The 24,539-nt window shown below is 55.3% G+C and overlaps 1 protein-coding gene, 1 long non-coding RNA gene and 1 other non-coding gene across 3 annotated transcripts; 2 read left to right on the top strand and 1 right to left on the bottom strand.

Annotated features, from left to right (window-relative positions):
• Nucleotides 1-87: 87 nt before the first annotated feature.
• LOC135323226 (uncharacterized) lies at nt 88-1,909 on the top strand. Its single transcript, XR_010384498.1, has 2 exons — nt 88-286; nt 1,220-1,909. It is a non-coding gene; the product is annotated as an uncharacterized LOC135323226 (long non-coding RNA).
• Nucleotides 1,910-4,345: 2,436 nt separating this feature from the next.
• NARF (nuclear prelamin A recognition factor) lies at nt 4,346-21,325 on the top strand. Its single transcript, XM_031469439.2, has 11 exons — nt 4,346-4,486; nt 5,419-5,499; nt 7,112-7,255; nt 9,393-9,525; nt 11,477-11,611; nt 14,704-14,822; nt 15,938-16,067; nt 16,924-16,987; nt 17,830-17,964; nt 18,222-18,379; nt 19,745-21,325. The coding sequence occupies exons 1-11, from the start codon at nt 4,460-4,462 to the stop codon at nt 19,984-19,986; spliced, it is 1,368 nt and encodes a 455-aa protein (XP_031325299.1). The 5' UTR covers nt 4,346-4,459; the 3' UTR covers nt 19,987-21,325.
• A 2,140-nt stretch (nt 21,326-23,465) lies between these two features.
• TRNAM-CAU (transfer RNA methionine (anticodon CAU)) lies at nt 23,466-23,537 on the bottom strand. The gene has a single exon. It is a non-coding gene; the product is annotated as a tRNA-Met (tRNA).
• Nucleotides 23,538-24,539: the final 1,002 nt, after the last annotated feature.

The raw sequence follows: 24,539 nt of genomic DNA, 5'->3' as shown, positions 1-24,539 counted from the left end.
GGACGGCGCTGACTTCCGGACCCGAGATGGGGGAGGGGTGTGGATGGGACAGCTGATTTCCGGGGCGGGACCAGGGCGGCGCTGACTTCCGGACCCGCAGGGGCGGACGGGACAGTTGACTTCCGGGGAGGAACCGGCACGGCGCTGACTTCCGGACCCGCGAGGGCCAATGGGACAGCTGAACTTCCGGGCCTGTCATTCAGTCCTGAAGCTGGGAAGACGAGTAACGGTTTCCCCGCAGAGGCGCCTGCGAGCGGCAGAGGGCGCAGCGGCGGTCGGAGGGCAGGTCAGTGCCAATGGCGGCCGCGTGGTGTGCGGGCCGGGGCGCTGAGCTCAGAGCGTCTGGGGTAATAACCCTTAGAAGGTCCGCGGAGGTAGATGAGTTATACCTCGAAAAAGCCGTTGAGAACAGTGGGAAAACGTCAGATACTTAGCTAACCTGACAACAGATATGTGTGAACTTTACGGTAGATTCTTTAAAAACTTTAATGTGGAACACTAAAGTAGATATAAGATAGTTGTCCATGGACTGGAAAATTACTGTAAAAATGTAAATTCTCCCAACTTGATCTACAGATTCAAAATGCAAACCCAGTAAAAATGTCAACACGGAAAAGAAAAAAAAAAAAACTAAATCTGAACAGTTCTGCAAGGCACCGTGGAGGAGGCTAGGGGGAAGCAGAGATACTTGACCCCCAAAAAAACTCACTGTCGCTGGGAAAACTAAACGTCCACTCGTTTGTGATGGCAGGTCTTCTGTTTGCTCAGAAACTTGCCCCAGTGTCTGGGAAGGGGGTTGTAGTGGGAGAGACAAATTTTATGCAGGAAAACCTTGCAGTAGCTGCTGAAGAAGCCTCCCACTCTCTGCCTACCCCCACGGCCCCAGATAAGGCCCAGAGCAGGACCCTAACTTGCCTTTCTGTTTCCCAGCAGGAGAACCTCCATCTCCCAGCCACTGCCTACTGCAGTGGTCTCCAAAGTGGGATGGTCAGGATGGTCTGTGGAGTGCTGGAAGAACTTAATAGAGTTGCATTCATACTTATTTTATCATTTTGTATCTATTTTTGTTTTATAGTTTGCATAAGATTGATACACAGTGCATAATGTTACCTTATAAAGAAACATACTTTCTTCAGTATGCATAACCTTAGAAGTTTACCATTTAGGCACAGAATCAAAAACTTGGAGACAACTTTTCTACTTTGCCCATGTTCTTCAGATACTCTCCACCAGTGGTTCCCAAACCTGAGCATGCACCAGAATCACCTGGCGGGCTTGTGGAAACACAGACTGTTGGGCCTGTTCCCAGCAGCGGGCAGGACCTGAAAATGCAGATGTGCTGATGCTGCTGGTCTGGGAATCACACTTGGACAACCTCTGCTGTAAGCTGCAACAGAAGTAGGTTCTGCCTGAACATGGCAGGTTCCTGACCTGGTAATGCCTCAGCTCACATTCCATCTTCTTGAAGTGCTTTCTCCTGTCAAGATCCCACACCATCTTGAAGGTCCCTTTGAACTGTTAGCACCTCCTTTAAGTTCTTCCTGCTTGATGCAGGCGGAAGTGATCTTAGTCCTTAGAATTTAGGTAGAACTGAGTTGATACCCAGAAAATTCTACTTTGCATTACAGTTTTTTGCATAACTTCACCTTCCCTATTAGATTACAAACCATTTAAAAATGAAGCCTACATTGGCATTGTACTAACGTTTAAAGAGTGAACAACAAGTTCATGCTGCAGAGCACAGGGAACAATATTCGATTTGTAGTAACTTATGTTGAAAAAGAATATGAAAACGAATATATGTATGTTCACGTATGACTGAATCACAGTGCTGTACACCAGAAATTGAGACAACATTGTAAAATGACTGTACTTCAATAAAAACGTATATATTAAAAAAGTGAACAAATGTCTGATATGCTTAAAATCCTGCTGAATATTGGTAATAGCAAAAGGTTGGAAATAAATACAACAGCCTAACATAGGAGACCTAGTGAATTAAATCTATGTTGTGCCAAGGCTCAATGTATTATATCTCTGCTCTAAATTCAAACTTCATTGCCTGCTCTATGAAAATGCATCTGAGTCCTTATTTTTTCTGTGCTCTCTGGTGTGATGTTAAGCTTTGTCAATATAGGGTGCCGGAAACACACTCCAGGAGGAAGAGTTTCTCTTCCTGGCTCTGGTTCTGGTTCTGATGTGCTGGATACACAGGCTCCTGCAGTGCATCAGTTTCTCCAGTGTCCAGCTCTTACAGTACACACTGGCCAGCCGCACCCAGCATCCACCACCTTCCCCCGAAACCCATTAAGCGGTTTTGTAGGTTTTGTAGCAGAGAGCTCCCAGTGAGACTGCTGTCAGAGCTGAAGTAAGACATGTACAAGGAAATGTGTTAAAAAGCAAAGAGACTATTAGTGTCTCATCAGAAGAATTTAGGAGCTTAACTGTAGAGATTTTCATTGAAAAGAAAAGATTTGAGTGTCAATAAGAACCATAATTCAAATGAGTTAAAAATCATCATGTGTTTAAATCTGTAATTCATAATGATATTTTTAAAATTCTTTGATCATTTTTGGAGGGAGCTGAGGAACAAACTCGGATGTTTTGAGTGGTTAATAAAGGGAAAGAATCAAGCATTTTTCCTGTCTCTCTTCATGAGATTTACAACAGAATAACCAAATAGTAGGTAAGAAGACTTTCTCATTATGGAAGTATTCCTGATAATAAAAGGAGAAAAAATGATAAGATTAAAACATGACCCTAATGAATGAATAGATCTAGGCTGCTAATTAACATCACAAAAAGGACGGACATTAAAACCTCCTGATGGAATTTCACAACCCATCTATGAAGTAGTCTAGCCAAAAAATTTTCACCTAACTGTGATCAAGCCACTAGAATGTTCTAACTACCCTTTACTGGAAATTCAGAACAAGGGGGCGCTGAAGAACTCCACAAGGATGCAGTCAGCAATTGCTGAAAACCTTACAGGCAAACAACTGATTTCTTTACCATAGTATGCAAGGAGAGAGAGAGGTGGATGGAAACTACAAATTTAAAAGACAAACCAAATGGCTCCACAAAAAAACCTTAAGACTGGGGACTCCCTATACTATGTTTGTAACTTTCAAGTGAGTCTTAGGGTTTTTTGTTTTTTTCAGAAACAACAAGAAAAAGAATTTTAAGAGAGACTTAAACACACAAACCAATTGAAATATAGGTTAATAAAACATTGAAGCTTATTTAGATCCTGATTGAAACTAAAAGAACGATGAAACGACTGGGAAACCTTGACACTACATGTTTGATGAAATTAATTGTAATTTACTTTTTTCACACAGTATTGTGATTATGTTTTAAAAGTATTAACAAAATATATACAAATGACAACCTAAAAGTATCCTTTTATTCATGCTAATAATTGAAGATGTTTTTTGAGACGTGCTGACAGGGATTTGAGTAATGCAGAGGATTAATCTGGAAGTCAGTTAGGACCTCCTGCATTTAACTGATGCATTTGTAAAAAGAAGTACGAACCTAAAACTATAAACAAAAGTTTTAATGGATAAATACTTAAGATTCTAGTCAGGTTCTGGGACATGGAATAGCCTTAAACGTTTTGCTGAGCTCTATGACCCCGGGGTGAGGAAGAAGGTTCTCGAGATTTCTGAGAACTGCTGGTGTTTGACAGACACGCGCACGCTTTTCCGCAGTCCCCCGAACCCTCCCAGGTGTGTCCCTCATTCCCGGCGGGCTGTACTGAACGTGCACAGCGGATGGAGCTCAACACCTCCGCTGGCCCCGCGTCCCTAAGGTTTTGCCGAGAGGCGGAGGGCGGACGCAGGTGCAGCGCCTCGCGCCCCCGACGGCGCCACGTGCTCCCGGGCCCGCAGCGCGTGCGCACTGCCGCCACCCCGGCCTACGTGACGCGCCTCGGGCCAGCTATGGCGGCGGGCCGGGAGGCGACATCTCTGCCGGCCCGAACCGGTAGGAAGGCGCGCGTCCGGCGCCCAGCTGACTGGCCCGAGCGCCCGGGAACGACCCCGACCCACCCTCACGACCGTCAGCCTGCTAGCCCCGAGCCAGCAGGCCGCTGAAACCCACGCGAGAACATGTCCGGGCCTCCGCGGGCTCCCGACGGGGCGAAACTGGCTCCGCCCCCGCGCACTCCTATTGGTTCCGAGGGCCGACACGCCCCTTTCCCGCGCTCTCATTGGCCTAGGCAGGGCCCCGTAGCGTGGAGCCGCACCGTCCTCCGCGCGCTCCGATTGGTTTCGGGTTGTGGGGCGCCCGTTCTCCGAGCTCTCATTGGTCGAGCGGAGCCGCTGGGGGTGGGGCCGCGCCAAGGCGACAACAACAAAGGGCGGCGGGTAGCAGGCGGCAGTGACCCGGTCTCTCAGTGCTTTCCGCCGGCTGCGCGCCCGAACCCTCCCGCCCGGACCCGCCCGCCCGGCTCCAGATGAAGTGTGAGCACTGCACGCGGAAGGTGGGCTGCGCGCGCTCGGGGCCGGGGTCGGGGTCGGGGGCCGCGGTAGGGGGCTGGAGGGGACTGCGCTCGCGAAGCCCGGGGCCTCAGGACGTCGGGAGCCCGGCAGCTCCGAACGCCTCTGCCTCCGCACGGTCTCCCGCCAGCGGCTCGCGGCCTCTCTGGGGCGGCGGCGGCTGTGGGGGAGCCGCCGGCGCGTCCGGTTCCCGCCCCCGGGGGCGGCGTGACGACGGCGCGCGCTCGCTCTTTCTGGTTTTCCGCGCGCTTGTCTGTCCTTTTCAAGTACCTTCGAGGCTGGAAACCCCCAGAAAAAGCAGCCAACCTGTGCCACCGCTCAGGGCACTCGGGCAAACACCATTCTTGGTGTGAATGATCGCTACGGCGTCAAAAATGTTTCTGGGGGTGGTTTACCGTGTCTAAAAACTTACATGCTTATAGTAACGGACCAGTACAGAAGCGCAGGAAGGAAACGTGGGCTGGGCCTCCTGCCACCAGGTGACTGTGACCTCCACGCTTGTCTCTAGGCTCCGATAACCTACTTAACTGTACCGCGCAGGCACAGGGGCTTCTGTTTTTCAAAATGGGATCGTGTCGTAAATACTACTGCACCACTCGCACGTTCAGTTAGCCTTATGCCAAAGGTGCCTTTTCAGACCATTACATACGCTCCTAGTTCTGAGTGTCCAGGTGTCCAGGTAGTCAGGCGCTAATTCACCTGTCGTGAGAGACCACCTTCCTTCTAGTTTCCAGTTCCTGCAAACGATGCAGATATCAGGGTGGGTGTGGGTGTGTTAGTGTGTCCACAAGTCCAATTGCTCTTATTTCTGTAGAAAAGATTTCTAGGTGTGAGATTAATTGATCAACAAATACATGCATTTTTTTAATTGAGAGATTAAAAGTTGTTCTTTCACGTGTCCTTTTGCCTTTTTAAGGAATGTAGTAAAAAAACAAAAACTGATGACCAAGAGAATGCATCACTCGATGTATCAAGTCCAGCCCGGGAGGATGGAGAGGCAAGTCGATGTGTCTGTTCTGTGTCAGCTGTAGGAGAAGTAGCTGCTGCTGTTTTTCTTCTCTCGGGGGTCCACATCACCACGTATCTCATTCCTCTAAGAAAGCAAGAAATGAGGGGCTAAAAGCCCCTGCCAGGGCCAGACGTCTGGGGTTGGTGAGTTGGAGGCACACGGTCTTCAAGGTAAGAGTGCACCAAGCCAAGACGCACTGCGTTAGGAGCAGAGAACAGTGTCGTGCTTGGCCGTTCGTTAGGAGCAGGGCTGTGATAGGTAAACCTGCAGGTTTTTTAATAATGGAAAGTTCCACTCTGTAAGATAGGGTTTTAGGAAGACAACTTATAAAATAATTCAAATCTTACAATTCTGTAAGCTTATTTTTCCGGTGGTTTTTTCTCCTAGTTCTTAGTGCTAAAGTTCTTAGCTGGTGGTGATGGTTTATGTTTACTGGATACACACCCTGAGCTTGGTGCTGGAGACTGGTTTGTACATGTGCTCTCATTTCTTGCTTAGGATGAGCATTTTAAGCCCCCATTTTACAGAGAGAAGGATGTGGAGGTTAAGGTCGCATATTCCCTCAGAAAGCACTGGTCCCCAGTGGAGGACTGGAGCATTGACACTGTGGGAGAGTAGTCCTAACACGACGCTGAGTTGGCCCGGTGTTGACCTGCCCCCCCTGGTGCACCAGCACCACCCTGAGGCGTGGAGGCTATGGCTCAGTGAGCAGCACCCAGGGCACTGAGGCAGCAGAGAGGCAGGGAGCACCTGGGGCCCTGCAGCCTGGAGCAGAGGGCCTCCCACGCCTGCCCTCTGGCTACATCACCCTGGACAGACATCTAACCCTAGGAGCCCGTTTCCTTATCAGGGACTTGAAGAGTCGGGTTACCTCTCTCCAGGGCTGTGGTGGCCGGGAGATAACGTGTGAACAGGGCCTGAGTGGGTGCCCCACCAGCACGGTGGGTGGACACCCTCGGGTGAGCAGGGCAGGAAGGGGCTGCTGGAGTGGGCCTTGAAGGGTGGTGAGAACTGAGGGGTGGGCGTCGGGATGGGGTGAAAGCTCAACAGGTGCAGGAAGGTGTGGATAGAAGTGAGAGCTTGGGGGAGTGACGGGATGCGGGCCTCCGGCAGAGGAGGGCAGCTTGTGTCCAGGGGACCTCTGCCTCGGGGCAGGGCTGCAGAGAATGAGTGGGCATGGGTGCAGTTAGGAGACCTGCGTCCAGGTGAGCAGGCTCACTTGTAGTGAGATCAGGTTTGAACGGCACAGCTTGGACCTGGACGGCGTGAGGAGGCCGATGCCCATGATCAGCGTGAGCTGCTCCACTTCTGAGCCTCAGGGTGGGGCAGAGCAGTCTGGGGCAGAGCCCCCGAGGAGGAGGAGTGTGGGGGCAGGAAGGCCAGTGGCCAGTTTGACGGTGTTGGCCTGCTCCCGCCCCACCACTCCCTGTGGACCCTGGTACCATCGCAGCCGCAGCACCTGGAGCTGTACGCCAGGCCCGGGTCATCTCGGGTCTTCGCCAGTTTCTTGTATCGTGGTTACTCTGTTCCATTCCCTAAAGAAGCACACATTGCAGAATTTTGTTGAAGAATCAGGCCAAACACTATCTCTGTTTCACAGAAGGGAGAATTCCATAAATTGGCTGACGCCAAGATATTTTTGAGTGACTGCCTGGCCTGTGACAGCTGTGTGACTGCAGAGGAAGGAGTCCAGGTTTCCCAGCAGAACACCAAGGACTTCCTCCGAGTCCTGAACCTTAATAAGGTACGGCCCCCGGGCAGGAGGCGGGTGAAGGTCAAGGTGGGGCAGGAAGCCTCTGCTGGGACTCAGGGCACGTGTGTGGGCCCTGACCCTGTGTCCCCTGCCGTAGCAGACAGTCTGCAGAGTCACACTCCCTGACTGACCACCGCTGTGGTGGGCACCGCCCCCTGGGCCACCTGGCTGGGAAAGTGGAGGAGCCCCAGGCCGTCCTCAGGGACAGGTTCTGTTCCAGGAGCTCTTCAGTCTGGGGCAGGGCTGTGTCTCTCAGCACGTCCCCGCAGACCTGCTGTCACTCGTATTCCAGGAATGGCTTTCTTGGTCGGAGGACGTGGGAAAGGGAAGAAGGGAAGCGGAAGGCAGACAGTGCTGAAAAGCTCATCACGGTTTGCCTGCACTCTCGCCCAGGCTGCGTGTGTGCTCCTGACCGGGGGTGTGGTGACCTGTGCAGCCCTTGTGGCTTTCTTGGTGGCTTGACTGCAGATAACAGATTTTATCTCTTCCACCTGGGATGCATTTTCTTTTTCTGATGGTGTTGTTTAGGACCTTTAAATCAACCTCAAATAACAGCGGCGATGAAAATAGTGCTGTGTCTTGTTTCATGCTTAAGCAGAAATGCTGGTCAAATGTTCCTGTTAAGTAGACGTTTGCAGAAACTTTTGGCAGATACCCATATCAGTCAGCATTTTTGCTGTAGAGAGTGTGTACCCAACCTCTAACTAGCATAAAAAGAAAATAGTTATTTCATGAAACTGAAAGCTTGAGGGGTAGGTTCTGGGGTTGGGTGAGTCAGTCACTCGGAGCTGTCATCAGGAAACAGCAGCATCTGTTCTGCTCTGGGCTCAGGCTGACCCCTCCTGGTTCCTGGCTCTCTCACAGCAGGTGACATTTGAGTGAGAATCAGTGAGGAGCGAGCCCTCGAAACCCTGGGACAGTGGGACAGGAAGTGAAGTCGGGGCGCCCACCCTCTGCCCCCTCCCCCCGTTAGCACCTGGAACTTGCAGCCCTCGTCCCGCTTCTGGATCTGCGTCCGGGTGCTGTTGGCACCCACTGCAGAAGCCGCATCTGGCTGGCTCGGGCGTCCCAGGAGCTTGTGAGGGCGCCAGAGGTCAGTGTGTGCCAGGTTGGCGCCCCAATGGCGTTGTCAGGCTTCCCGGGTGTCACGTGACAGGGGACCCCATCCAGAGGGACAGGCAGCCTCAGCGTTGTCTCATTTTCCCATGTCAGGTCAGGCCGTCACACCTGAGCTGGGGGTGCGGCTGTGCACAGGTAGACTACGGTGGACGGTGCCTCTGAGCACCACTGTCCGGTCCCCACTTGCCCTAACTTGCCAGCAGTCTGACCTGTACAACCTCTGCCGGGACAGCCTTGCGCCTTCCCTCCCCTCCAGGCTAGCCCGTCTGCTTCCGCCCCACGCCGAGTCAGCGTTCTCTGCGCTCACTTCCCTCATACTCTTCAGGGACGTCGTGAGCTAGAAGCATCTGGTTTTAGTTTCAGGGTGTTGGTGGCGTGGTTTCATGCTTGTTTGTATTGTATTTGTTAGAATAACGTACAGAAAATGAGAAGTAGCCACTGCTTAAAAATTTGCCACTGATTTTGACCTGGGCTCGAGCCTCCTGGAGACGGAGCCCAGCGTTCTCACTGTAATGGGTCATTTCAGTTATTTACGGGCCAGTGTTGTACATAGCTTGTTTTTCACTTAAACTTACCCATTTTCTCCAGATGTTTGCATTTGTATGTGATACTAATGTGTGCATTTATGATATAGCATTGATTTTAAGATTGACAAAATCTCTTGGGGTGTCCCTCCCTTTTTTTTAAGTCCTTTTGTTGGGGGGTTAATTAGCTTGCTTATTCATTTATTTATCTAACGGAGGTACTGGCGATTGAACCCAGGGCCTCATGAGTGCTAAGAACACACTCTACCACTGAACTGTGCCCTCCCCACGGGATGTCTCATCTTTTAATTCTATTTTTTTTTCTCCTTTTTCCTTAGTTATTATGCTTGCGAGTGTCCTGTCTATTTTATTAGTCTCTCCATAGGACATTTATTACAACCTGTTCTAGGCTTTTCACCAAAGTGTCTCATTTTCTCTCCCCATGTAATTACCACGTATGTAACCTTCTTCTCTATTCCTCCTAGAAGTGTGATACCTCTAAGCACAAGGTGGTGGCAGTGTCGGTGTGTCCTCAGTCTCTGCCTTATTTTGCTGCTAAATTCAGCCTCAGTGTGACTGATGCATCCAGAAGACTCTGTGGCTTTCTCAAAAGTCTTGGTGAGGTGCCTTTTGGTATTATTTATAGCAAATGAATTTGATACAACTTGAGTTTACAACTGCCCTTTTTACCTCTGGAGTTCAATTTTCAAGGGCCCAGGGTAGATAAGAACTCCCATGAGAGTCTTGTGGAACGTAAGAGGACCCTGCCCTGCCCCAGGGTAGGCAGGTGTCCCTCACCCCGTTGCCATGCAGATGGGTGTTGTGTTCCGGCCGAAGCTGGCCGCCCGGGAATGGCAAGTGACCATTTTAGGGCAGCTCGCTGGGGCCGTGCGGGACCCATGCGGGACCCACACTTGCCTAGCAACCTCGACTGCCCGGCTCTTGGAGGCCACGGGGGATTTGTTTGGTGGAGAATACCACCTGCGATGCTTTGGAAGCTCTCGAGCAGAGCAGAAGGGGTGGGCTGTGTCCTTGGTGTGAGGAATGAGAAGGATCATCGTTCAGGGCACAAGGACTTAAATGTGAGTGAATTCTGGACTCATACTGAGTCAAAGGGCAGTAAGATGCTCCCAGACCAGAACCCCGCCCTTCCCCCTACCCCGGGAGCCTGCAGATCCCTGGCCCCTCCTTTCCCAGCCCCTCCTGCCCCAAGAGCTACGGGCTCAGAGGAGGAGAACTTGAGCCATTTGCCGAATAACAGTCTTTACGATTCGATGCCTCAGTAGGTTTTTTAAGACTTAAATGTGTTGGGCGTTACTAATATAATAAAATGGCTCAACGTCCTGGGCCAGCCCGCCTGCCTTGCTGCTCTGTGCACAGTGTGCCACAACCAAAACTAAGGCCACAGCGTGGTCTCCTGAGGTCACTCCTTAACGCTTTTAATCTTAAAAAGCCCAAGCTTACCTTAGCTTTACCAAAGACCCAGGTCATTAGGTGCTGTATCTTCTTGTAGTGACAGGCCCTATCTTAGGAGGGAGTTATTTTTTAAGTAAATAATCAGGTATTATATCTTAGTATTAATAAAGGAAACACACCTACAGTGAAGCTGATTTTTTAATGTAACTATCTCAGATGACAGTATTTACAGTATTTTTTTTAAGGACAATTGGCTGTTTTTAAGGTTTAGACTGGCTGCAGATATTAAAGTTACTTGTTTAATTTATTTCATTGCAGTTATTGAAAGTGCACGCTTTTGTCTTAGGCTTATTTTCCAGTATTAAGAAAACTCATCTGCAGCAGCACGGGTGGACTTGGAGGGTGTTAGCCAAGTGAAGTGAGTCACACAGAGAAACACAACTGCTGTGTGGTATCACATGTGGAGGCTGAAAAACACAACAAGCTAGTGAACATAACAGAAAAGAAAACACAGAGAACAGACTAGCAGTTCTCTGGGGGTGCGAGGGGGTGGAGGGGTCAGAGGTGCGAACTGCCGTGTGCGGACTGAGCTGCAAGGATGTGCGCACCGCATGGGGAACCGAGCCAGGGTTTGTCGCGTCTGTGGGCGGGGCATAAGCTTCAAAGTTGTGAATCGCTGTGTCGTGTGCTTGTCGTGTATAATACTGTATATCAGCTATACTTCAGTTTAGAAACTTGCTAAGAAAAAGGTAGCTAGTTAAAAATCAACATGAAAATGAAGACCGTTGTAAAGGTGTGCTCAGCAGTTTACTCCTTTTACTTGCTTTGCGGATCCCAAAGACCCTTACAGGCTGCAGCTAACTCAGCCAGCGAGCTGGAAGACAATGCTGCTTGTGCGGGGGAGTGAGTGCCCCGTTCACTTGCACCTGGAGCGGCGTGAGGCGTTTGTGTTGGTGCAGGTGTGGAGAGAGAGGAAGCAGGAGGGAACGGGTGTGTTGTGTTGTGGAGGGTGAGCATGCTGCGGCTGGAGTGACCGGCGCGGTCCTGGGTGGGCAGGGAGCGTCTGTCCCCCCAGGTCGGCCCTGGGAAGCTGAGCCCGAGGGCGGAGCCTGCATCCTGGGACGTGGAGCCGAGCGCGCCTCTCTCCCCACAGGGGTGCGCTTCGTCTTTGACACCACGATCGCCGCAGACTTCAGTGTCCTGGAGAGCCAGAAGGAGTTTGTGCGCCGTTTCCGCCGGCACAGCGAGGAGGAGCCAACGCTGCCCATGCTGACGTCCGCCTGTCCTGGTGAGCACGGCCACGGGGTGCCGCCCAGTGGTCGGGGGGCGGCGGGGAGCTTGGGCCTGGAGCAGTTTCATGTCACCCAGCATGTTTGTTGATTCTGGGTGGTTTGGTGGGGAGACCTGACAGCTGAGTGTTAATTTCTTGTCTTCGTCTGTCCATATTTCTGAAGTTGAGACAAACGTGTTACGTATTAAGGGAAATAAATCTACTTACTCTTTGAAGTATTAAATATTTCATAAACATTTCAGATGTCCACATAATCATGGGTGATGTGGCAAGCACTCCCGCACCCTCTGCCCGCTGAAGTAGAAATTCTACAGCAACAGTGTTTCTTTATGTCGATACTGGATCCGCCCCGGCGCACATCTCAACCCGTCTTTACTTAGATTTCATGGAGTCTGGTGCCTGAGGTGCAGGGAAACTTTATCACAGCTTTTTTTTAATTCTGGAAAAATAGAAGTTTTGGAATAAGAACACGTTTACAGACGAAGCCGAAGGGAGGAAGGAATTGCGCTGGTGACGCTCGGGGAAGTCACTTCTGGCGCAGTTGGGGCCGTGGGGGTGTGGGAAAGCTGCTGTCCGGGCTGCGTGAGCTCCGGGGTTCTGTTGTTCTGTGACGTTCCTGGTCTTTTCCTCCCATCACAGTTTCAGATTTCTCTAGCATTTTACGCGTCACCCATCAATCGTTAGGGTTATGATTTAATAAGTTGGAATGTTGACGCTGTGGTTGCTTAGAATTTGGAAATACTTTCCACCCACTTATAAAACCATGGAGAGGAAATTCGCCATCTGTCCAAGAGGGCCATGGGTTGATTCATTAACTGGGCTGTGTTGTTCAGTGGCCCGCGGGCAGGCGGAGGTGCTCAGCGTCTGTTTCCGGTGTGTGGCTTGTCCTCCTGGAAAGGTGACTCCCAGGTGGACGCTCCCAGTGAGGGTCGGCCCTGGGATGTCGGGTCCAGACTTCCTGCCCACATTCCCATCACAGGAGTATTCCTGTGCTCTCCTGACACCAGACAGCAGCTGGTGCCAGGTTCCTCGGGTGGGGCCCAGGACGGGAGCCTCCACTGCCGGCCGGAGCTGACGCTGCTTGGGGTGGGCGACAAGCAGTGGTTGATGCCCGCGGGGACCCATGAGCCCTGTGCCCGGAGCAAACGCAGCGCGCAGTCCGTACAGGGCCTGCCTCCTCACGCAGTCGTCCTGGGCCACAGCCCGGCGCTCCCCTCCCCTGGCCTGGCATTGCTGCATCCGTGGTCCCTTCAGGCTGTTCAGGGCTGTTTCCTTGTGGGTCTGGAGCTTCTGGAGTGTCCTTCCGAGGTAATGATGCATTTTCCTCCTGAGGCTCTTTCCACCTAAGTCGGTGGAAACTAAAACTTGTTCAGTTTGCTCCGCCTCTCACGTTCAGGGAGATGAGGTGAGATCTGGTTCAACACTAACCTCTTCTACAATTTGGCGTCGGCACTTTGCTTCCCTGTGACAACCTGGGGGAGCAGAGGCAACACCAGGATCGATGGTTCAGCCTGGCATGCAGAATCTGGCTTGGTGTCCGCTCGTGGGGCCCCTCCATCCAGTGCTGCTTCCTCGGACTGACTGGAGGGCGGTGCGTCCAGGCCAGGGCGGGGGCGTCTGGGTGGCCCTCACTGCCCACAGACCGCCTGGGCCTCGCCCCCCAGTACCCACCTTTGCACCTCTACCTAAGGGGCTGAGGGCTTGAACACTCGGCCCCAGAGGCACCCTTGGGCCTTGGACTGTGTGGGACCCACGGGGTGCTCGTCGAGCTGAGGTGCGGGAGTCGTGTCTTCAGCCTGGCAGAGCGTCTCTGAGCGCGCCACCCTCTGTGTCTTCAGAGAGGCCCCTGAGAAGGGCGGGTGGTCTGAGGGTAGGATGTGCTCCCCCGAAGCTAAGGCCCCAGGTCAGCGCCTGTAGCAGACTCTGAGCAGATGTCCTGGGGAGAGTGCTGGCCTGTCTGGCCTCGGGTGCCCGGTGCTGTGGACCTGTGACCCTGTCCCCCCATGTCCTGCTGGGCCTCTTCCACCCTGGCCGCCTGGAGGACCGTCACAGCACAAAGCTGGGTGGGCCAGAGGGCGAGTCTGCCAATGGCCCTGGAGCTGAGCCGAGGGTGGGCAGGGGCCTTACACAGCCACACCCGCGGTAGGAGCAGCTTTGGGCCCCGAACACTCCAGCAGCGGCTCTCCTCGGGCTTTGGCTGGTCACCGTGGGCATTTCCTGAGGGTGCCGGGCCTGCAAGCAGATGACGGCCATGGTGTCCGTTTACTCAGATGGGATCTTCAGGCTGCTGCCTGCTGCCCCTCCCCCGCAGGGCGGGCCTGGGGAGTTGGCTGCCCAGGGGTCTGGTGGGCAGCTCGTCACCAGGCTTCTGTCACCCACTCACCCTCCTGATGCTGCAGTGTACTCGCCCGTCCGTGGGGCCAGTAGTGTCACCAGACACCCTCCTCGCCTGGCCGTGCCCAGTGGGAGAAGCAAGACCAGCCCAGCTCCTGCACGATGAGCTGCTGGCCGTGTGGTCCGCTGACCCCTCTGACCTGTGTCCAGACCTGGAAACTAGGCCAGCAGCGGTGCCCCCAGTCAGCAACTCGGGGGAAATGCTTAGAACACATCTTGGGCCTGTCACGGGTGCATCGTGGATGGTGCTGTTCACGGAGTGTCTCTCTGGGGTGTGGACTTCTTGTAGCTCGTTGTCCTGAAAGGGGGCAGTTGTCGGGCTGCTCGCCTCCAGCAGGAGTGTGAAGCTGCCCCGCGGCCAGCCGTCCCGGCTGTGAGAGCTTTGCAGCCAGCGCGGTGCAGCTGGAGCCATGCGGCGCAGGAGCTGCCTCGCAGCTGCTCCTCCAGGCTTGTTCCCCTCACTTTGGGGGACCTGCTACCCCAGCTCCTTCCATCCTGCTGCACTGTCCTCTCTGGGCTGGGGCACCTTCCAGTCAAGCAGCAAAGGCTCCTGGGGTTCCCGTGGCTGAGCCATGAGAAGAGGTGGTTCGTTGGGGAGTCTGTGACACACCCCAGAGGAGGCCAAAGGAAAGGGTATCCTGGCTTCACCCTGAGTGGAGCAGTCATGAGGAGCTGACGGGCCCTTCCCTCCCCAGGCTGGGTCCGATACGCTGAGCGGGTGCTAGGCCACCCCGTCACCCCTCACCTCTGCACTGCCAAGTCTCCCCAGCAGATCATGGGATCTCTGGTGAAGGACTACTTTGCCAGACGGCAGGTAAGCCAGCCCCTTCCCAAAGGGCCCCCGTGAGCAGGTGCACGAGCCGCGGGGCTGGGGGAGGTGCCCCGAGTGTGAGGACAGGCCCTGAGCTCACACTGATGGAAGCCTGGCCTTTCCCGCAGACCTCGGGAGCCTCGGCACGTGGGCGGCCTCCTCGCGAGCCGCTCTGTCCTCATGCAGGAAGGGCTCCCGGCCCGCCTGGCCCTGCCGTTCTCCTTTCCAGGGCCCTCAACACCCTGGGTGTGGCACCCCCTCTTCAGCGGTCCCTTGCCCTCTGTGGTCTGACTCTGGCCCCCAGCATGTGATCCGGGTCTGCCTCCGGGACTCGGGCAGTACCCAGGCCTGGGTCCTGCTGGAGCCCCCGCCGCCAGTGCCACACACAATGTGGCCCCCGCCTGTGGCCTGCTTCCCAGCCGTTGGGGTGCCCGCGTTGCCCTCTGTCAGGTGGTCAGGCGCTGGGGGACCAGGGAAGACAGTAGAGGTCCAGGTCATTCAAATGCCTGAAACCGGCTTAAACAGCTACACACACTTGGGGGGACTATTAGCTTAGCCGTGGGGGCTTTTCTTAACAGTTTCCTCATTAAGTCAACACAGTCAGAAATTGCAGAAACATGATGTTGGCGTGTGTTCCACTGGGGACAGGAAAGTGACCCACGGGACGTTCTGCCTGTGCTTGCGCGCCCCGGACGTCTGGAGGAACCAGGTGTTTCTCGGCCCTCAGTGCTGCCGGGCCTGCTGGGGGGACGTGCTTCCCCAGAGCTGTGACAAGGGCCGGCTTCCTGCTCAGGCTCTGCCCGGGGTGAGGCCTTTCCACTTAGGCCTCCCCAGAAGGGCATGTGGCACCCTGGCCTTGCCACCGATTCCAGCTCAGCCACGAGCATGCAGGGGGCGGCCCAGTTGCCTGGGAAGTGTCTGGAAAGAAGGAAGATCTGTGGCCGAGCATTCACTTTGAGTCCAGCAGTGGCTTCTCATGACCATGTTTGGTCCCCACATGTAGGTTCAGGGGAAGTGGGCCAGCTCCTGGCTCCTTCCTGAGTCCTCAGGCTGCCAGGGCTGTCTGCTAACCCAGTGCATTCAGCTGCCTCCCCGCCGCTCCCTGGCTCTCTCCGCAGAACCTGTCCCCAGACAAGATTTTCCACGTCATCGTGGCCCCGTGCTACGACAGGAAGCTTGAGGCCCTGCAGGAGGATGTGCTCACGGCCTCACGTGGGTCTCGGGGTGCTGACTGCGTGCTGACCTCAGGTGAGGACAGGGCCGCCCAGACAGGAGCACACAGAGTGCACACAGAGTGCCCAGGGACATTGTTGGTGGCTTCCCCGCGGGGGGCCTTGCTCTTGGACTTGCCCAGAGAGCCCGCGCACCTCTCGGTGTTGGGCAGGAGTGATTCCTCAGAATCCCTCAGAGCCAGTCAGTCGAGAGGGGGTAACTTAAATCTTTGCTGGCCTGGGTGGGGGTACTTTGAACAGCTTGAAAACAAGCCCCCATGGTGTGGAGGCGGAGGGCTGGCTCTCGGGCCACTTTGAGGGCAGTGACCCTCCGCAAGTCCCCTGGCTGGGGAAAGGTCTCCACTGCCAGGTTCCTGTGGACAGTGACGGGTGAGCGGGTGGAGAGAGCCACCGCCTCGGCCTGTCTCACCTCAGCTGATGGGTCGTCTCGGGAAACACAGGCATCCTTTCTCTGAACGCACTGGGCTCTGCTCGTGACCTTCAGTCTTCTCTCACACCTGACGGCACAGCAGTCGATGCAGGATTCACTCTTTCTCTCAGGGGTTTTGTTTTCTCAGGAGCCCTCGAAGCAAAGAGAGGCCCGAAAGTGGTCCTGGGTCACCACTGGTCTCACAGCAGGCAGCTGTTGTCCTGTCCACATGAGGGGTCACACACAAAAGCTTTCAGCTCAGGAAACAAAGCCACAGGGAGATTGTTTGCAGAAGCCCCCCATTGCAGGGGCACAAAGAGAAACTAGTCTCTTTACTGACATTTCATTGGTGCTACTTTGCACCTGCTGCCCGTGACAGGGCAGCATCCAAAGTCACCTTAACCAACAGTCCCCTCAGGGAAAAGGCTCCTGAGCGGTGCGGGCCGTGTCCTCTTCTTTGTAGGTGAAGTCGCTCAGATGATGGAGCAAAGTGGCCTCTCAGTGAGAGACGCTGCCCTGGACACTCTGTAAGTGGCTTTGCGGGGAGGGGCACCTTGGGGGGTTCCTCCTGTGTGACCTTGTGACCTCTGCCAGGGCCTCCCCGCTTTACGATGAGGCCACACGCAGCACTGAGGCCTAGGTGTGGGGCAGCCCCTGAGGGCCCCTTCCTCCGTTGCTCCCCCATGACCCTCAGCTCTGAACTGAGCGTGGGCAGCGCCCTGGCGTGGACACCATTCACTGGGTGTCGGGGGCCCCGTGGTTCCCGTGGTCTGACATGGGGGCCACACGTTTGCATACCAGCACCCCCTTTTCTGAACTTCACGTGTTCCTGGCATCGTATCGGGACCTGTGGGGGATGAAGGGCCTTCTGGACACAGAGTGGCTCCTTCAGGTCCCTGTGCACTGAGAGCAGCAGGCTGGGTTTCTGCCTTGACAGCGTCCCTGCAGCACCTTGTGTCCCAGGGCTCAGAGCACATGGGCTGCACGGCAGGTCCCCCCCGTGGTGACATCAGGACCACGTGTGGCCCTTGTGTGGAAGGCGTCTGAGGTCCGTAGGCTGCAAGCAGCTGGGGTGCCTGTACCCAGAGCCAGGCCCAGGATGACCCAGAGGCCTCGTCTGGCCGGACGCAGGTGGCGGGCCCTTTCAAGTGTTGTGAAGCACGCACAGCCGAAGGTGCGGAGCCAGGTGGGCAGCACTGGGTGTGCTGCCTGCAGGCTCGGACCAGGCTGCGGGCGGCACTCTGTGTTGGCCAGTGAAACTCAGTACATAGGAGGTTTTTGCCCGAAGTATAAATATCTGTAAAGGGTTTCATGGCCTTGGATGGTAAGCCAGGGGGTCTGATTTCACTCTTGCTGCCCTCCTGGTGAGGTTTGGAGATGTGGAGGGGCAGGTGAGGCGCCACGACGGAGCCAGCCCTGACGCGCACCTGGGGCACATCTTCAGACACGCGGCCAAGGAGCTGTTCAACGAGGACGTGGGGGAGCTCACCTACCGCTCCTTGAGGTGCGTGGGGCTGGGGTGCCCTGCCTGCCTGTGTGGTCGGCGCTGCCCACCGGGACAGACTGGCCAAAGCTAGCTGCACGTGCCCTCGGGGTGGGGGACGCTGTCTGTCGGGTTTACACCAGTAGAGGTAGAAAGGCCTTTCTCACATCATTCACAGACTTTTAAAGTTTGCTGATAGGCCAGACATGGACTGCAAAACATCCTCAAGCCACAGACACAGGGGATCCAGATCACAGTCCGCCTTGTCGCCTTCTTAGGAACAGAGACTTCCAGGAGGTCACCCTCGAGAAGAGCGGGAAGGTTCTGCTGCGCTTTGCTGCTGCGTACGGCTTTCGGAACATCCAGAATGTGGTCTTGAAGCTGAAGAAGGGCAAGTTCCCGTATCACTGTGTGGAGGTCCTCGCCTGTGCTGGGGGTAAGACTTTGGGGGCCGGCCCCGCCACCGCCCACCAAGTCACTCAGCCCGCTGGCCTTGCAGGAGCCTGGATGCTTCCCTGGTGGTTGTGGCCTGTCCCCTCCCCTAACACCCACACGGAGGAGGGAGCAGGCAGGCAGGTGTTGCCTTGCAAACCCTTTTGGGGACATGGTCCCAGGGAAGAGTCGCTGTCTAGGTGGCACCAGGTGAGCGCCGGCTGGTGTGGCAGCTTGTATGGAGGGCTCCTGACTGGTGGCGTTGTGGCCCGTGGGAACCGAGGCTCCCCAGCAGCTTGAGTGGCCCCACACTTCCAGCCTGGTTCTGTCCCCAAGTGATGGAGGCCCAGGAGGGGCAGGGGCCCCTGGGAGGACTTGACCCTGTGGCCCATCTGACTCGGAGACGGGGGTCAGGGCATCCGGGCCATCCTGGGTGGGCAGCCCACGGGGTACCAGGTGGAATTTGGGGAGTAAAGGGTGGATCCAGGCGCGAGATGAGTTTCAGGAAAGGCGGCCCCCGGTGGGGGGTGACTGAGGGCAGGCAGAGAGTGGGGCACTGGCTGGGGGCACGGGCATCCTCGGAGACCTTGTCCAGGGGCCAGGGCGTGGAGGGCAGGTCCTGTGGCCCACACCAAGGACTGGACAGGAGGTGTGGATGAGGGGGTAGCAGGTGAGCTATGAGCTTTGGGGTCCAGACGGGGCCTCCCACACCTGCATGCCAGTCAGGGTGGAGGCTGGGTGTGCTCACCTGTGCCCTGAGCTAGAGCAGTGGCCAGGGAGCGGGGCCTGGGGAGCAGAGACGTGAGACCCACAGGGCAGCTGTTAGGTGCTGCCAACGGGTAAGTGGAGGGAAGCCTGGCCCGGGTGGAAATTCGCTGCAGGTTGTTTTAAATGAGCTTCTGTCCTGTAAATCGCGACAGCCATCTAGGGCGTTGGAGAAAAGCGGCAGCAGGGTGTAGGAGGCGTGTTCCTTGTTCAGGCCGCAGTGTCTGGGTGTCCGGGTGTCCGGGCCAGGGACCCGTCCCATCCCCTCCCCTCCCCGGCACAGCCCAGATGCAAACCTGCACACTAAGGCGTTAGGCTGACCCCAGTGATTTAGCTGTTCGTTAATAATTTCTGTGTTCTTCTGGTTTTGATACATTTTAAGAGAAATTGCAAATCCAGATTTGCATACATAGCCAGCCAGCTCTCAGAGGCCGGCGTGTTATTTCAGTGTGGGGTGAGAGCGTCTGTGAGGAGTTCCACAGGAGGGGGTGGGGGCCTGGGTTGGGCCTCCGGCCACGAGGTGTACGCCGACACCCTTCCTCGGTCCAGAGTCGTCTTCCCTTTGGACAGAAGCGGGGAAAGAGCAAGCTCCCGTGTGTTTCAGGGTGCCTCAGTGGCAGAGGCCAGGCGCAGACGGAGGAGGGGCGCGCGGACAAGGCCCTGCTGCAGAGGATGAAGGGCATCTACGCGGACGTCCCCGTGCGGCCCCCTGAGACGAGCGCCCACGTGCAGGAGCTGTACCAGGAATGGCTGGACGGCGCCGACTCCCCCCGCGTCCAGGAGGCCCTGCACACTGCGCGCCCGGGCCCGGGCCACCCTGCTAACAGCCGAGACATCAAGTGGTGAAGACACGGGAGGCGGGAGGCGGCCTGTCCGCGGCTGGAGGACAGGGGCCGCCGGTGTGGGCGTCAGAGGCACTCAGAAAGGGAACGGCTCAGCTCTTCTCTCACGACTTTGGTTCTTCCGACTCCTCTGTCCCCACCTGTCGCCGCCCCTCCCTTGGCTCCACGTGGTGCTGGCCTCGTCGCGTATGTGAGATCAGGGTGTCCTACCCTGAGAGGAGAGTTGCTCCAGTTTGAGCATTCTTTTATTGTTAGACTGAGAAAATCCCAAAGAGCAAAAATTGAGACAGACGCCTGTTTTTAGGCTTAATGAAATCCGAAAAGTGTCCCGTGAAGAGCTGAGACCCCAGCAGTTCTGAGTCACAGGCCCTGCAGTCTGGCATGGAAGCGGCGGGCGGCAGGGGCCACGGGTCGTGGTCGGCCGGTGGGCTCACGCTTTGACCTTCTGTTACTCCTGACAGTGTTTTTGCCAGAATGCGAATAAACCGCATTGTTTTGGAATCAGGGCCCATATACAAATTGGGATTTCCAGCTTTTCTTGAGAAGTACCAGCCGCAGGGGGCCGCATGCCTCCTGCTCCAGTAGCCAGACCGGCCGAGGGGCCCTGTGCGCTCTGGCAACTTACGCCCCAACTTCCACATTTAGTCTTTCAGTGAACTCACCTTGGCAGGGGAGGCCTGGGCAAGGCGATGAGTGTTACGGACAGACAGAGAGGGACCTCCCTGCTTGGGCTGGGCTGTGCGGTCAGCCTCCCGGGTCCCTCCCGGGGGTGGGTCAAGCAGGTGATAGCCCTTTGACCCTGAACGTGGGAGAGGCACCTGCCCGATGGTCCGGCCTCCCTTCCAGCTCCTCCCCGACATCTTCCCTCCCACCCGGGCCTGGCGTGTCCACTGGGCTCAGGGACGCTCTCCGTGTGCTCCTGACAAGACTCTCCCCCAGCCCATGCTGCTCGAGGGAACTCGCCTTAAAGATGGAAGAGAGAAAGCCGCTGACCCACAGCCAGACAGAAAGGGCTAGCAAACAGCCAGAAACGACAGAATCGTGAAACTCCATGTCAGGGATCATCCCATGAAAGGAAGGACGTCTGTGAATAGGCCTAGAGTTGGTTTTTCAAAGCATCTGGGTTCTGCTGACACGAGTGCTGGCGTCCTCAGGCCCCTGAGTGCTGTAAGACCCCCGCGTGTCAGACCCCTTCGTCTTACTCTGCTGCGTCGTGCCTGTGTGGCTCTCTGCGTTGACAACTGGATATGTTGTGTGAAGTTGTATATTTTTTGCTTTCAATCTATATTCAGTTGGTTGCTGTGTCTACAGTAACTGACTGTAGAATAAACAGTTGAAGGGTGCCTGGGGTGGAGAGTGTGTCCCCAGCCGGGCTCCCCCGCCCCGATCTCAGAGCAGGAGAGCGTCCTTCCCGAGCCCCTCCACGGGCCCGGTGCCAGGAGCTGGGGAGGGCGGCTCTTGCTTGAAAAGCCACCTCTTGCAGCATTTGGAGGCCAGGGCCCAGGCTGAGGGGCTGGGTGTGGTCACGTGCGGTGTCTGATCCATGGCCCAGCTCACCTTGGGTTGCGGCTACGTGAGAGGAAAATGGAGGGAGAATTTGTTTCCCTCATCACCTGACTCAGGCAGATGGACGGCCCCATGGTCTGGGGGGGGGTGCGCCCTGGGGAGTGTCTGCCAGTGAGAGGCGCCATCCCAGCGTGAGGAGGGGACAGGATAGGTCCAGGTGCATGTCACATGCGGCAGCCGCTCTGCAGGGACGCTGTTGTCTGAGTTCTGGTGCCCCTGACACCTCCTGTGGACCGTGAACAGGGCCCAGAGGTTTGTGCGTGTTCTGGTCATCTTGGTGAGCGTTCTCCAGTACCCGTGCTCTGGACCACATCGGCCCAGATATCCCAGTTCCGTTTCCAGCGGGCCTGTGAGCTTGGGCCAGTTCCAGTGAGTGTAAGACATTGGTCCTTCCTCCTCAGCTTTGCTGGAACCAGGACTGGAGTCCAGCCACTGTCCACTGGACTGACGTCGGACTGACGCTGACCTCGAGTGTGGAGCCAGGGCAGTACCTGCTGTAGGCTGTTACACGACTGACATAAGGTGTCGTGTGGCCTCAGCGCTGAGCGCAGGAGCTTCTGGACACACCCCTGCAGTGAGGAGACACGGTCAGGGTTAGATGCATTAGGTGACCACCAGACCTGGGCTTCCTCAGCGGGGGGGCCCAGCACCAGTGCTGACACGCCACCTCCCTCCACACAGGCTTTGTTCCCGCTCGGACCAGGAAGCCCAGCACTTGCCTGAAGCAAATGCCCCTCGGCTCTGATGTTCAGGGAGAAGGGCCCCTGTGCTTCCTGAGTAAGGCGACGCCCTGTGTTCTGAGACCGGAAAGCCGGTGCCAGACAGAAGTCTGACTTTTAAATGGAAATCAAGTCACATATGCACACACGTGCATACACGTGTGTGCACACATGCAGAAGTATAGCTGTGCTGTGTGTGTATATGTACGCATGAACACGTTCGTACAGACCATGTACAGACTTGTATGCACAGGCACACAACGCATACACACACACACGGTGCAAGCATATACAGACACTGTATACGTACACGTGCGCACACGTAAGCACATCCTCATGACCGTGTGGGTGGGCAGATGGCTTAGGAGGAACTGGTGTCAGTGACAGCAGGTGCACCTGAGGGCAGTGTCTCTCTCAAGAGGCTTTCCTACGACGGTGGCCACACTGGTGCCCAGTGGGCAGTACGTGAAAGGCACTCTTTCCTGCATTTCCATGAAGAGTGAACAGTCTGCACTGAAACTCACCAGTGGAGAAGCTAAGTCATTGTCCTGACCTGGGATTCCAGAGGTTACAAGGTGCATCATGGGAAAGCTCAGAACAAAACAGCGTGAGCCCCTTGGATCCCTTTTTTTAAAGGTAAGCTAGAGAGGGGAAAAAGGAACATTAGAAAGAACAAAGAAGGGGGAGGGTATAGCTCCGTGGCACAAGATCCTGGATTCAATCCCTAGTACCTCTCAAAATTTTTTTAACTAGTTTAAAAAATTGCTTTATAAAATAAAGTGGGCTTTTAAGTTTCCCTTGCATTTGGCAAGAGAGGAAAAAAAAAAAAATCAGGAAATTCCTAAGGTGGCTTCCTCTGGAGGGACGGGAGGCAGTGGTGACCAGGCCCCAGGGACTGGGGTCTCAGTCTCCTGCAGCCCTGTGCCAGGCTGTGTCCTGTGTCCACTAAGCAGGACACACGAGGGGATGGCAGGACAGCCACTGGCAGAGCAGGTGCTACTGGGGCTTGAACTCAGATCGGTGGATTCAGAATCCAGAGCCCTAACTATCACACCAAAGAGACACACAGTCCCAGCTTCCCTCTCTGAACCCCTTAGCCTTAAGCACCCCTGTGGAGGGGACAAAACAGGCGCCCAGGCCCCACCGAGATCTGAACTTGGATCACTGGATTCACAGTCCAGGGAAAAACAAGCTCATATAGCAGAGGATGGTTTCGATCCATCGACCTCTGGGTTATGGGCCCAGCACGCTCCCGCTGCGCCACTCTGCTGCCCTGGGTGCTCCCTGCCTGTAACAGGCCCCAGAGCCTCCATGGGGCACAGGGGAGAGAGGGACCATGGGGGTGGCTCCTGCAAGTGCCTGTTTCCCTCCCTCGACTTCTTACCCGGAGAAATCTCTGAATTCATGCCCTTTTCTGCTGTTAAAAAAGTCCAGAAACAACCCTGGGCCCACAGTGCCCTTGGACAGTGGTGGCAGGTTCTAGGCTGCAGTGGTGCTGGCTGGATTTCAGAAAAGAACAGAAACAATGTTTCTTCCGATTATCTGACTATGACTCCTGGTTTGTCCAGTTATCAGCGAACTATCCTTTTAGTCTGGCTGCTTCTCCTGACCTGCTTCCCACAGCCAAGGAAGCCACTTCCTCCCTGCAAAACTGCTTAAAATTAAAGTGTTAAGAAAACTTGCTGTTCAGCTTTGTAACTTGAAAGAAAACATTGTTTTAAATTGGTACTTTCAGAGAGAGAGAAACTGTTCCCCCAAGAACATTCTGGATATTAATCCTTCCGGGGGAAAAATCTTGGTGTTGAAACTTCTCGTGGAACAAGTGTCCCTAGAGTTTGCTGCTGCAGATAGCAAGGTGTCTCCTCTCTAAAGCCAGCAGTGATTGGGAAGAAGAAACAGAGACTGGAACTGCTGGGAGTTCTTGGCCAAACCATGACAATCAGGATACTCAGGACACGTTGGAGTTAGCGGACCATTCCTGCAAGCAGGGTTGAAGGAAGCCAACAGGCAGGGCAGGCAGTCCCTGAGCAGGGAGAGTCCCAAGGCCTGGACACGGTGAGAACCGGAGCTGCGGCCTCCCCTAGCAGGTTGTTGACCCTCAGCCAGGCCTTCTCCCACCGCTCTGAGCTCCTTGCCAGCACCTCCCACGGGCTGCAGCCGCTCGGCTTTCTTGCCTTCCAGCTCCCGCTGGTCTTGGGGAAGAGGAAGGTAGAGGTGGATCTAGAGAGCAAACTGAAGACGCCTGGAGTGACCGGAGACAGCGCGAAGCCCA

Source organism: Camelus dromedarius, chromosome 16 (assembly GCF_036321535.1).
Source record: "Camelus dromedarius isolate mCamDro1 chromosome 16, mCamDro1.pat, whole genome shotgun sequence".
NCBI classification, from domain to species: Eukaryota; Metazoa; Chordata; class Mammalia; order Artiodactyla; family Camelidae; genus Camelus; species Camelus dromedarius.
The sequence above is the reverse complement of the archived record's forward strand: the minus strand, read 5'-3'. Positions and strand labels throughout refer to the sequence as shown.